General features: G+C 44.2%; 1 protein-coding gene across 1 annotated transcript in view; it reads right to left on the reverse strand.

Moving 5' to 3' along the window:
- The window catches only part of TENM4 (teneurin transmembrane protein 4), a 231,963-nt gene that overhangs the window by 139,166 nt on the left and 78,965 nt on the right, over positions 1 to 13,832 (reverse strand). The window contains exons 6-8 of the mRNA XM_008072062.1: positions 13,305 to 13,406; positions 11,149 to 11,343; positions 4,359 to 4,559 (exon numbers count right to left, since the gene is read on the reverse strand). Coding sequence (XP_008070253.1) covers positions 4,359 to 4,559; positions 11,149 to 11,343; positions 13,305 to 13,406 — 498 coding nt within the window. The remainder of the gene's footprint in view (positions 1 to 4,358; positions 4,560 to 11,148; positions 11,344 to 13,304; positions 13,407 to 13,832) is intronic.

A 13,832-nucleotide genomic window follows, 5' to 3' on the forward strand; every position in this document is an offset into this window, starting at 1 on the left:
GAAGCGGATGTGGAGCCTATGTCCTGTGCTCTTCTGGGCACAAATCTGTTCCAACAGTTATCTTGCATGGTTTATCAGGCAGGGGGACCACAGGAATGAGGTTGGATTCAAAGAGGAATTTCTGAGACAAAACTGGAAGCCAAGTTGCTGGGAAGCCAGGGAACTGAGTAAACACTTGTATAAAATCTGACTTCACTGTTTCCACAAACCTAACCAAAGTGCTGGGGAACTTGTCAGCTCACATTTCATTACAGAGCTGGTTGTTGAGTGCGGGGCATGTTGATTTAAGCTGCTTTCATTAAATCCTGTTCTTGGTGCCAACAGCAAGACACTCATCTCGTGGACTAGACAGTCCTCCTTCCTAGGAGGCAGCAGGGGCCCATCACTGCCAACCTAAGAACCCGCAATCAACTCTGACGATGCAAGGCACACTTAGCATGTATCTGCTGGCCTGCAGCCCCCCTAATGGGAGGGTCTGGGAAGCGTCCGTGCCAGCTCTGCCATGCCAGGCAGCTAGCAGCATAAACAACACAACTAGAGCTACTGCCTGTCTAGGGTGTGAGCTGAGCCAGATACTGTGAGATTTACTTTGCCTATATTTTCTCACCTAACCCTCACAGTGACTTCATAAGGTAATTTTACCTAGGGAAAGATTAAGGGTTAGAGAAATTAAGTTACTTGCTGAAGGCATTCAACTAGTGGGGAGCAAGCCTTCCCCAAAAAGCCCAGTGCCTGTTCCACTGCCCTGTAGCGAATTCCCTAGACATATAGGTAGTCTCTTGGCTATGGTGGATCTGGGCAATGAGACATCTCTTGCTTAGCTTTACTACAAAAACTCAGCAGTTTTAAGACAGCTTCCACTCAGCAAAAGTTCCCTTGGAAGGGAAATGGTAGAAAGATGTTAAGTGTTTGTTCTATGACATTGTTCTATGTGCATACAAAAGTCACGTTAAGTTAATGGTCACATAACCCACTGAGGTAGATACTATTATCATCTCCATTTTTTCAAATTAGGAAACTGAAGTCAAGTAAAGTGAAGTTACTTGCCAACGTCACACTGTTAGTGTGTGACAGAACCAGGATGGAACACAAGAAGGCAGTGCTCACACAGCAGGGCTGAGGAGAGAGAACAGTTGAGGTACTTGCATTCTCCTCCAAACTGGCTTCCAGAGGATAGGTGACAGCTGAGGAGAAACACTGGCCCGTGGGGAGGCAGCACTGAGTGCTGGGAAGCAACGAACCTGGAGCCCCAGGCTGGGCCTTGACTTGCAGCTTCCTCCCCTCACCAGCATGTCTGTCATGCATCATGACAACACCCAAGCCTCATCACAGGAATGGGGGTGATAACCTACCTGCCATCCTTCCTCAGAGGGCTGTTGTTATGCAGGCTGTGTATGTGGGTTTCTGTGTAAAACATCTTTGTATGCTGTGAGGCACCCAACAAACACAAATTGTTATTACTAATTGCAAGGGGAATACTCTGGTTTCTCTTTAGATCATATAAATCTTTTGCCTTTTACTATTTGCAAGGGGAGACAATAACTCTGAAACTGTCTTTTAAATTCCAAGCCTTGTGGCAATTATGATACTGTTTTAGTCAGTTACAGGCTAGAGATTTAAAAACTATAATCCACATTTCTAAAAGGGCACATTTCATCTCACCTCTTACTATCAAATGCCTTATTAATATCAAGTGCTCCACTAGTGGATATTTTAGTCATAATCATAACAATAGCTCACATATATTGAGTCTATAACATGGGCCGAGTAGCATGCTGAACTCTCTTTAGTATTATCTTAAGTAATTCTCACAATAACCACAGAAGGTAGGTACGTTCATTATCTCCATTTTATAGCTTCGAAAGATAAAGAAACTTGCTCAGTCTTATAACTGGTAAGTAGCAGGGCCAGGATTTGAATCCAGGTCTGTCTGACATAGGGGGTCTTTTCATCACATGGATCTCTTTTGCCTTCCCACAAGAGGCCACATATATGTTTGACAACAATTATGGGAAGTGATATACCCAGACTGAGGAGGATGAGATTTCATCATTCTACTCAATGTCCCTTCCAGTGGTTCTGCTGTTTCCTTCTACAAAGCCAACTAAAGAATACTTAGTAATCTCACCCAAAGTTATACCTGCCTCCTCAGAGGCTGTGGAGCTTCATCAGGGATTAACAGTGCAAGACACAGTTATATACCTATCATATATTAGCTTTGCAGTCACATAATGAACAATGCAAGCCAGCATAGCTTTAAAAGGACCATTTATTATATCACTATAAACACAGCTATAAAAAAAGAATTATTCCTGAGACCCTGCACATCTGTGCTTACAATCATGTCTTTACATGAGCTTTGCAAACAAGAATAAAAGTCCAATTTAAACTGAGTCTTGAAAATCAATTCTCCATTCAACGGGGAAAGGTAACTCAAAGTATTCCAAAGGCAGGAATGCTGCATGGATCTCATTTTTGCTAAAGGTCTCAACCATCTTTCCTGATCACAACCAGAACTGTTAATACAATACAATGAGCTAATTTGAGCTTCCCTTCGTTTAAACAGCTTGGAGTAGTGAGGAAAATGATTTAGAATTTTTAAAAAAGTAGTTGGAGATGTTATCCTTTTTTAGCAGTTTATCCCCGAGCAGGATTATTTTAAATGTTTCTGAGCCTTAGCTTTTTATTAGCTTGCTTATCTTCATTTGCTTTTTTATTGTCTCTCCTCCTCTTTCCCAGAATGTAAGCTCTACATAGTAAGGACTTTCTTTTCCCTTCAACTCTGATTAGAAGAGTGCCTGGTATACTATAGGTGTTCAATAAATATTCACTGATTAACATATTATGTGGCCGGGCTCGGTGGCTCAGCCTGTGATCCTGCACTTTGGGAGGCCAAGGTGAGTGAATTGCCTGAGCCTGCGGATTCGAAACCCACCTGGGCAACTTGGCGAGACCTCATCTCTACAATAAATTTTAAAAAATTAGCTAGGCGTGGTAGCGCGCGCCTGTAGTTCCAGCTACTTGAAAGACTGAGGCAGAAGGATCACCAGAGCCCAGCAGGTTGAGGCTGCGGTGGCTGGAAGCGTGCCACTGCACTCCAGTCCGGGCGACAGAGTGAGACTCCAACTCAAAAAAAAAAGTATTATGTAAATTGGTAAAACAGGGGCAATTGACATCTTCCTCACAGGGTTTCTGTGTAGATTAAATGACATGTTAGATGTAGACGTAACTACTATGTACCAGTACTGTGCTAGGTGATTCATATGTTCCCATTTAACCCTCACTTTGAGAGGGTCTCTAGATCATAAAATGTTCTCAGACAGAAGGGTGCTAACATAATTTTCTTTTTTCTTTTTGAGTTGGAATCTCACTCTGTCGTCCAGACTGGAGTTCAGTGGCCGCTCCCGGCCACCGTAGCCTCGACCTGCTGGGCTCCTTCCAAGGCTGAGGCTCCTTCCGCCTCAGCCTTCCAAGTAGCTGGAACTACAGGTGCGCGCTACCACGCCCGGCCAATTTTTTGATTTATTGTAGAGATGAGGTCTCACCAAGTTGCCCAGGCGGGTCTCGAACCCGCGGGCTCAGGCAATCCACTCACCTCAGCCTCCCCAAGGCGCGGGATTACAGGCTGAGCCACCGAGCCCAGCAACCATACTTTATACTTTATCCTTTGTACTTTATAAATTCTGTGGTGAACCAAATGCCATTATCAAGAACACATTCAATCATATGTTCATGCATTCATTCATTCATTCATATTTTTCACGCAGCTGCTATGAGTCAGGCCACACTGAGTCCTGGGGCTGCAGAGATGAATAAGGCATGTTGCCTACCTTCTTTGAGCTTACTGACTAGCAGGGCATTTGGACAGAAAGGCAGGTGGGGGCCAGATCCCAAAGAACCCTAAATACTACAGAGTATGAACTTCCTTCTGAGGACTGGGTGAAACTGAAGGGATTGATAGCTGGGGCATGTGTCCTGTAACGCTGACCCCTACAGAGCTCACCTTGGAACACTTTCCCTATGGCCCAGACTCCAAGGATAACTCTCTTAATACGAGAAACACATCTATAATTATATGAACAATTGTTAAGGGACACTGCTTTGAATCTCAAGGTCCCTATTCTGAAAGGAATGATGTGAGGATGTAATTTTTGGATTCTCTCTCCATCCAAGAGTAGAGGTGTTAAAGGCTAGAGTTCACAGAAAGAAGAAAAGCATTCAGAGACATGGGGAATGTACTGCTATGTGATTGGGAGCAGGGTCACATCCCTGGTCAGGGTTGAACAGCAGAAACCCCCTCCCTCCACCCAAGTTTCTTCTTCCTGCCCTCCACCTCCCTTTCCTCTCCCTGTATTTACCTATAGAACAGTCGTGTCCAGTCCAGCTTGGGTCACAGCTGCAAAGCCCAGTGTCTGGGAGGAAGGTTCCATGGCCTGAACATTGGTCTAAGCAAGTGGCCCTAGGGGTCTCACAGTTGGTGCCTCCCCATCCCACGGAGCAGTGACATTCACCTCTCACGCAGACACCCCGGCTGGAACATGTGGGGTCCAGGCAGTCCACTGTGACATGGAGAAAGGAGAACACAGGTAAGCATCTGACCGGCAAAGGTGAGGTGTCTTTAAGCAAACTACTAAACTGTGCAGTCGAGGGACTTCATGCATCCTGGTAGAAGGACACAGTGAGCACTTGGTATGGTGAAAGGCAGTGCTAAAGCAAATGGCAGACCAGGGACTGTTTCCCTCTGAGTCTCAGGCACCTCACTAATAAAATGTAGATACAAGTTCCTACCTTGTGGTCTGTGGGGTAGGCATAGTAAGAAATGCATCTCAAACATCAGCATAGACCCTGTGCCTACTAGACTTTGTTTTGTTCACTTCAGAGCCTCCACCTCTTAGAACAATGCCTGGGCACATGCAAGGTGCTCAATATATCTGTGTAAAACAAACTTTTATCTTTACTTCATAATGTTTATTTATGTGATCATGAGACTAAAATAAAGAGATTCCTTAATTTAAAATGAGAATTTATTTTGCAATTACATGCCATTAGGTTAATCATCTTCCCCAAATTCTTGTGATTGATATGAACTTTTAAACTTTACTTTCCTGAGAACAAAGGTTGCCGCGATTATTCAAAGTGACATGTGCTGACTGTGCACAGCTTCTCCTTATGTGGTGGGTGAGCTATACGGCTGTGGCTCACAGCCAAGCAGGCCTGCAGGGCCACTAGGGCCCACAGTCAACCTGGTCTCAAGAGATCAACCCAGAAAGAGGGAAAGCAGAGTAACGCTGTGGTTATCTGTTCATGCTTGCACTGCAAAAAGTGTTTCTTCACATGAACTATCAGATTCAGTTTTCTCAATTACCAAGTGAGGTACAATGAGGAAACTGAGGATTAAAGAGGTAAATAATTTATGCCAGATCATACAGCTACACTCTGCCAGAGAGCATTTTTTACCTGATTTTTTTTATTATGGTAAAAATACATACAACATAAAGTTTATCATCTTAACCATTGGTAAGTGTACAGTTCAGTATTATCAAGGATATTGATATTGCTGTGTAACTATCACCACTGTTCATTTCCAGAATTATTTCAATCTTGCAAAACTGAATTCTGTACCTGTTAAAAAAAAAACCTCCTTATTTCCCCTTTTCCCCAACCTCTGGCAAACACCATTCTACTTTTTGTCTCTATGAACTTGAGTTCCCATATACGTGGAGTCATATAACATTTATCTTTTTGTGACAGCAGAATGTCCTCAAGGGTCATCCATGTGGTGGCACATGCCAGAATTTCCTTATTTTTTAAGGCTCAATAATATTCTATTATATGTATATTCCACATATTGTTTATTCCTTCATCCCTTGATGGGTACTCATGTTGATTCTTTTGGCTATTGTGAATAATACTGCTATAAATATGAGTGTACAAACATCTCTTCAAGACTCTGCTTTCAATTCATTTGAGTATATGCCCAGAAAAGAAATTGCTGGAGCCAGGCTCGGTGGCTCAGCCTGTAATCCTGCACCTTTGGGAGGCTGAGGTGACTGGATTGCCTGAGCCCGCGGGTTCGAGACCTGCCTGGGCAGCAAGACCTCATCTCTACAATAAATCAAAAAATCAGCCGGGCGTGGTAGCGCATGCCTGTAATTCCAGCTACTTAGAAGACTGGGGCAGAAGGATCGCTGGAGCCCAGTAGGTCGAGGCTGCGGTGGCCAGGAGCAGCCACTGCACTCCAGTCTGGGCGACAGAGTGAGACTCCAACTCAAAAAAAAAAAAAAAGAAAAAGAAATTGCTGGATCATAAGGTAACCGTATTTTTAATGTTTTGAGGAACTGTTTTCCATAGCAGTTCTACCATTTTTCATGTCCACGAACAGTGCACAAGAGTTCTAATTCCTCCATATCTAAGAGGACTGTGAAGACAGGGCTGTCTGATTCTGAAGCCAATGATATTTCCATCAGGGGCTGACTTTCCCAAATCAAAGTTTTAGTTATGGGCTACACCAAACTAACAGAGACCTCCAATCTTCCACAAAGCACCACACAGAAAAAGTAGAAGAGTACTGAGAATTAACTTAAATGGCTCAGTTCAATATGGAAAGAGTAAAAGGTAGCAGAAGGAAGACAGAGCTGGCAAAGAAGGTTGCTTTACATTCTTTATTCAACCAAAAAGTTGTAGGTCTGTCTTTCTCTTTAGGAAGGTAGGATTTCTATTGATTTTGTGACTGTGAGGGGACAGTAGTGTCCTGATGGGGGCCCCAACATGGAGCTGCTGGAGAAAGAGTATTGGTGGCACTGCAGTGAATATAGCCAGGCTCCTCCCAACAGGAGCTCACGAGAAAGCCCTGTGCTACAGAGGAAAACCTCAGCACTCAGAGGCCAAGGGACAAAGTGTGCCGATTCTATGACATGACCCAATCCTATATCCACTCTGATACCCATCAATAAAACAGGTAAAGATACCGATCTCTTGCTGCTATGAGGATCAAATGACATGAGGATTTGAAAGGACTGTATAAACTGTAAATTGTTGCTCAGAAGTTATATTCCCATCCTGTCAAGACATTCATGACTGGAGAAAACTGTAAATTGTTGCTCAGAAGTTATATTCCCATCCTGTCAAGACATTCATGACTTGAGTAAACTGTGGTCAGAGCTCATTTATAATTCAGACAGCTTTTTATTTATTAATTATATTTTATAACCCTGAATATTTGACTTTTGCATAAAAGGTTAGGAGACCTGACTTGGATATATAAGAGCCACAGACAAAAATAAGCAAAGACTTTACATATGGCAATATTCTGGGAAAATTTATTTTGAGAACTAGCTTATTAAAAAAGCTCTTTTGCTACTTAGGATTTTTAAAGAAGTTCAACTTAATGACCTAAATAATAAGTAAGAAGATCAGGGGTCAGGAATGATCACTGCTAAAGACACAGTAATGATCACAACAATAACAATGAGCATAAATTCAGTTCCTCTCCTGTGCCTTATTTTACTATCAAGCATTTTATATACATTACCTCATTTAATCCTAACAATGTAAGTATGAGGTACTATTATCCTCATTTTACAGAGGAGGAAATGCAAGCACAAAGATGTCAAGTAGCTTGCCCAAGATCACACAGCGGTATGGTAATTGGAGGAATTTAAATTTGAATCACTCTTTCTTGGTATAGGTCTCTTACTATTGCCTCTTACAATCTCACAGGTTCAAAAATACATGCATAGATAACATACTTACATAAACATGAAGAATGGCTTAAAAATAGAAACCAAAACAAGAAAAGAAATAGGACAATGTGGAGAATTAATAAATACAAATGAAGGCAACGAATCTCTCCTGTACTCTCTGGACACCATTTAAAAATGGTTAAAGCATGACTTATTGGAGTTTCTGGTAATTAAAAATAATAAAATATAATAATAGTGATAAATTCTCATGACCTGCCTCAGATCTCAGAGCCTCAGAAGGATTATTCTGGTCCATTAGGCTACTATGACAATTCCCTAGATCCAGAGAGTGTTCCAATTCAACAGGAAACAACTCAGCAATTCCTATCCTGAGGCCTATAAAGATATTTCCCGTTGTGTGAGTACCTGGACCCCAGCTTTGGATTGAAACTGTCTCTGAGAATCCCAGGGCTCCTTTGAGGTTGAAACTATAAATCTCCACTGTTAGCGAGCAGGCAGAGAGGGTGCCAAGTTCAGTGAGAGGCCCCTGGCATCACAGGCCTCTTCTTCCTCAGATGTAGTGAGTCTGAGAGGGACCCAGGAACCAGCAAAGTGAATCCCAAGCCTTAGCAGATGGTCCAGGTAGAGAACAAAGATCAGAAGGAATTGATGAGAGGCTACCTCCATGCAATTAAACTTTGCTTCTGAATGTCGTCTGGGCAAAGTGAGTGTGGAGAGGAGGGAGGTTTATAGAAGACTGGACCTCAGGAGGTAAGGCAGCTCCTGGAAACCTGGGCTTTACTGGCTGGGACTCCTGGGTGGACAGTGTCTGTGCACTCTATAGATCCTAAACCGAGGGCCAGTAGCTACGCCACAGTGATGCTCTGCCAAAGAGGTAGCAGGTAGATTCTGTATCTGTCCCCTTTTTCGGAAATTTCTAGGGTGGGGATTAAAGTTGCCTTCTTTCCATCACACTGGGACAGCTTCATGCACAACAGAAATTTCCCAGGGAGCAGTGAACAATGTGGGGAGAACAGGCTGGTCTGGGGAGTAGGACCACTGTGATAAGGAGGAAGAGGAGGTTTCAGGGAGGTTGGCTAAACTTTGTCTAGAAGACAGTTTAACTTAGTTTCTTCTTAGAAGATGTGCCAGTTACATTTTTCCCTTTGCAGAGCTTGCCATTTAAGCCAAAATTTCTGGCAGAAGCTTAGCCCATTAACAAAATGACGAGGCCTGTATGAGCAGACTGCAAACACAGCCCTTTCCCCAAAATGTTCCACGCTTCAGCGACCACACAGGCTATTAGAAACTCTTCAGGACCCAAAACACAGTGTCTCACTTTTCACTGCAAAAGGTCTAGGTTTGTTCTTTTCTGCTCCTCCCCCAACTCCCTCCAAGCATCCTACTGGCTCTGCTCAAGCTTTACAAAATATGGGGCAATAAACTTCAGAAGAAGGAAGAGAGAGAAAAAAGTAAGCTTGTTAGCCGATGTTTTATAAACAGAGTGAAACCCGTTAGCACAGAGCTGGAGGGAGGGGGAGAGGAGGGAGGAGGACGAGGGCCCAAGGAAACCCCCTTATAAACACAAGGACCACGCAATGGCGCTTCACCAGAGAAACAAATAATAAAAGGAATCAGTACCAGATGGCCCTCCTCAGAAAAGAAAGCAGGAGTAAAAACATTTCTTTTCAAAGAGATAACGTAAATCAAAGTTTCAAACAACATTTTTTCTCTCTTGTAAATAACCCTGCAGCTCTGGGGTATGGGGCAGTGCTGGCTCATCTGGGGAAGGGCATTCCCACTCCCTGGCCCATACCACATGCGTGGGACTGGGATGGCGGGGGGCAGCCCACAGTTTCAACAGGAATCTCTTTGTTTCTCTTTCCTTCTCAGGGTCTTCACCTCAAGTGACTAGAATGAAAACGGAAAGTAAATGAAGGCCACGATTCTCTGGATAAGAAAGCTGAGTTCCTTTGTTCCAGGGGCTGGAGCTCCTCCTCTCCCAGACAGCCCAAAGTAATCCCCATCAAAGCGAACAGGTCTGAATCAGGACTTCCAGCCATGCTTGGGATTTAGACAGGCTGTCTCAGAGAGGCAATGCTTTTCAGACACTAATCCCTTCTTGTCCCCCATTCTTTGAGAATGGGCCTGTTAACATTCTCCATTTATGTTTTAGAGAAAATGATATCTGGGAGGGGGTTCTCTGTTAAATACTAAATGGCCTTAGAAGCCCAGCTCTCCTAGGAGCCTCTTCCACCTACCGGGGGAGGTGCCAGGGCCTAGATGGCAGAGAATGGGAGGCAACGAGAAGCATCAGTGTCATCCATCAGTTTTAAATGGCGAAGTCCAACCATTTCAAAAGGCCTTGGATGAAGTGAGTGGGGTGAAACAGGAAATGTGCTTCAACTGTCCCCAGAATAATACTAATAATATAAGTGCTCACATTTATGGAGCGTTTACTATGTGTCAGACACTGAGCTAAATGCTTTCCATGGGTCATTTAATTCAATCCTCACAATGGCCCTCTGAGAAGATATTCCCATTTTATAGACAAAGGAACTGAGGCTAATTAGTGGCAGTTCCAGGACCCAAGACTACATCCAAGTCCAGAGCATGGACTCTTAAAAGCTACTTTATATCACTCATGAATGAGGCTCCTCCTCTCAGCCAGAAACCCCTGCAGTCAAGAAGGAAGAGCACTGGATTTAAAGTGAGAAGACCTGGACTGAATTCCAACCCTGTCATTAGGGGGCTCAGTTTCTTCATCCGTGAAATAGACTTATTTATCTCACGTAGTTGGATTTTCCAGGAAAGAACTGATGTCACTGTTCAATCAGCAGGATACTGTCTAGCCTCAATCTACACAACCACATTTTGACTTTATGAAGGAGAGAGACATGCTCACAGGTACTGAAGACACACACATACCTACACAAACGCATGCACACATGCACGCGCGCGCGCACACACACACGGAAGGCAGAGTTTGGAGGCCTATAACAGAATCACAGTTCAGAAATGGAGACAAAACAAGCAGATGCCCTTAGAGGAGAGTGAAAAGAACTTGGGCTACAGAGCCAGAAAGACTGGGTTCAAACACAGCTCTTCCATCTACTAGCCATGTGGCCTTGGACAAGTTATTCGACTCTGAGTCTCAGTTTCCCCAACTATAAAGTGGAAATGATTACTCCTGCCTAATGGGGTTTGAAGTTAAATGATTCAAGAACAAAGCTTTGTATATGGTAAACGCAAAACAAATGACAGTTCTCCCCTTAACTGACCAGGGCCCTGATGTGTCTGTCTTCTTCCTTCAGATTAATTACTATTGCTGGTGGGTTCCTGGATTGGGGAGTGGGGGTTGCAGGGTGCTCAGGAGGCTTCCTCTGTGCCCTGATCACCCTCTTGGCACTGAATGCCAGCCTCTATCTCAGAGGAAGGTGCCAGATCTGCCACTTGCAAGTCTTACCTTCCTCACAGCTCTCGCCCTTGTAGCCAGGGTTGCAGATGCAGGTGCCCATGATGCAGGTGCCATGGTTGCTGCAGGCTACATCGATGCACTGGTTGGTGGGCACGTCACACTCAGCGCCCTTCCAGCCGCTGTGGCACAGACACCTGCCCTTCATGTACTGGCCATTACCACTACAGAGCACGGGGCAGGAAGCTGGGGAGACAGCATTGGAAGCCTGTCATGAATCAACACCCAGTATCCCAGCTATTCTTGTCCCTCCCCCCCCTCAGCCTGTCTTGCTAATAGCTTCAACTGCTTTGCCACAAACACATGTGCCCATCTGTCTGTTTCTCTTGCTTTATTTCATTCCAGTTTAAACACATCTGGACTGCAGGAAAAGGTATGCAGTGCAGGGCCTGGCAGAGCTGTGCCCACTTTTCCCTTTCCCCATCCTCTTCATATTGCTGATGGGGTGCAGTGGCTGCTGGGAACCTTAGACAAGAAGCCTCAACCCGCTCCACAGTCTCACTGGAAAAGACAGCAGCTGGACCTCCTGCCTGTCCGAATCCCTCCCGGTGCTCTCTTCCTAATAGCATTCCACTTTCATGTCCCCACACCTCATCTGCAGTACCACTTACTGTCCTCTTTAGCCCCACAGATTTTAGCTTTCCTTGCCTTTCAGGCCTGCACTCCAGCCCCACGCACCACTGCCCCCTTAAGAAGAGAGCTGAGCCCAACTTGGTTCTTTAAAGCATTATGTTTTCATCTGCCTCTTAGCATAAAGGGTTTTGTGATCATCTCTACGAAGGACACTATATAAAAATAAATTATGTTGCATTGTGCTGTAAGTACTTACCAGTCTTATCGAGATACAATAAAGCTTTTTTACACATGACTCTTAACTTTAAGTGCATATGGGATAAGACAGTAATTCTGTTCGAGGGAATGACTCATCTTTCTCTGTACCACCTTCTCCGGGCCCCCATCTAGCTTCTTTCCTTTGTAAAGCATTCAGCAGATAATCGTTGTGCTTCCTTGGGGCTGCCAGCTTTGTTGCCTCAAACTGAATCTACTGCACATTAGGAAGAATAAGCAGCTCTCCAAAGCAGTATCACGGCATAGTATTTGCAGGATGTTGTTCACTCAGCCTGGAAAACCATCTCTGACTCCCCCTCATAAACAACTTCTCAAGCCTCAGGACTCAGATGCAAAGTCACCTCATTTGGGAAGGCTTTCCTGAAATTCATCCCATCTATGCTAAGACAGCTCCTCTCTTCTACTCTGATAGAAGCTCCCTTCATATAACCTTGTTATAGTGTGTTTCACTTATTATAGTACTACTGTGCTGTTGTCTATTTACTTGTCCCCATACCAGACTGAGAGCTCCCAGGACTGGGCCTTGCTCAGCACTGGACTGAGCCTTAAAGGGCATTAAGCAAAGGGTTGCTGAATGAGAAGAGAGGCAGAAAAAAACAAAAGAAGGGGCCATTTTAGTTTCCCAAGGGGAGGGCCAAATTCGTAGGACAATAGATCTCCTTTGGTATTTCCTTGTTAATTATTCCAGAACAGAAATGATGGCTAAAAGTACAGGGTAGATCTTGGGTACCCTTTTAGACTATATCCACCATGGTTATTATTAGCACTGGCAATGCCCAAATATCAGGCAACATTAGAGTCTTGTGCAGAGAAAAGCAGCCTGTTTCCAGTCCCTTCTCTTGGTGTCTTAGCTAAGACTCTGCCTGTGTTATTAGAAGGCAGCAATGGGGCAGCTCCACAGACTCTTATCCGTAGGCCAGAGAGACGCCACACTAGCATGAAGACAAACTTCCAGGATGCATGGCCAGGGCTGATCACTCCTCTAAGAGGAAATCAGCTTTTTAAAGGGATGCCCCCACTGACACTCCACCTGCCCTAGCAATGGCCAGTAAATTCATCTGTATCTGCCCCTGTAAAAATTCTCCCTTCCTGACCTCTCCAAGAGTCCACAGGTGGATAACAATGGCTGTCAAGGCCACAGCTCTGTCTGCACACCTCCCTTGAGGTGGCCCTTGGAAGCCACTCTCCTGGGCATCAGGAAGTGGCCTGGAGCTCTTCACTTGCTCTTAGAAGTAGCACCTGAGCTGCTGGAAGGGCCAGGGGAGAGGAAATCTAGAGCCCCAATGTAGGGTTCTTACCTCTGCCGCAGTCAGGGCCCAGGAAACCCAGGAAGCAGTGACAGGTCCCAGAGATACAGTCACCATTGCCATAGCAGTTACTGGGGCAGTTATCCACTGACTCTGGGGAAAGAAAAGAGAAGGAGAGTTGAAAACAGAAATTTCTTTACCCAAACAAAGTTAAGGAAGCAAGCCTTAGGTTAACCAAGACTGACATATTTGAGCTATTCTGGCCCAGTCACCGAAAGAAATCAACACAGTTAAAATTCTATGCTGTTTTTACTTACTGAAGTACATCTCAATTAAGAGATGTATTCTGGAAAACGTCTATATGAACCAAATAATTATATATCAAATTTGTGTCTATAAATGCATTAGAAATTCTTCAAATAAAAACCCTGAGAGAAAATAGTTTAACTTGTTAACAGTGGTTGTCTTTGGGTGATGGGTTGTTGGGTGATTCTTATAGTTTTCTTTATACTTCTCTGTAGTTTGTGTTTTTCTCATAATGGGCTAATATTCCATTGCTTTGTTTTTTCATAAAGCTAC

The sequence above is a fragment of the Carlito syrichta genome, unplaced genomic scaffold (genome assembly GCF_000164805.1).
Source record: "Carlito syrichta isolate Samal-C Ts95f unplaced genomic scaffold, Tarsius_syrichta-2.0.1 Scaffold314837, whole genome shotgun sequence".
In the NCBI taxonomy this organism is placed as follows: domain Eukaryota; kingdom Metazoa; phylum Chordata; class Mammalia; order Primates; family Tarsiidae; genus Carlito; species Carlito syrichta.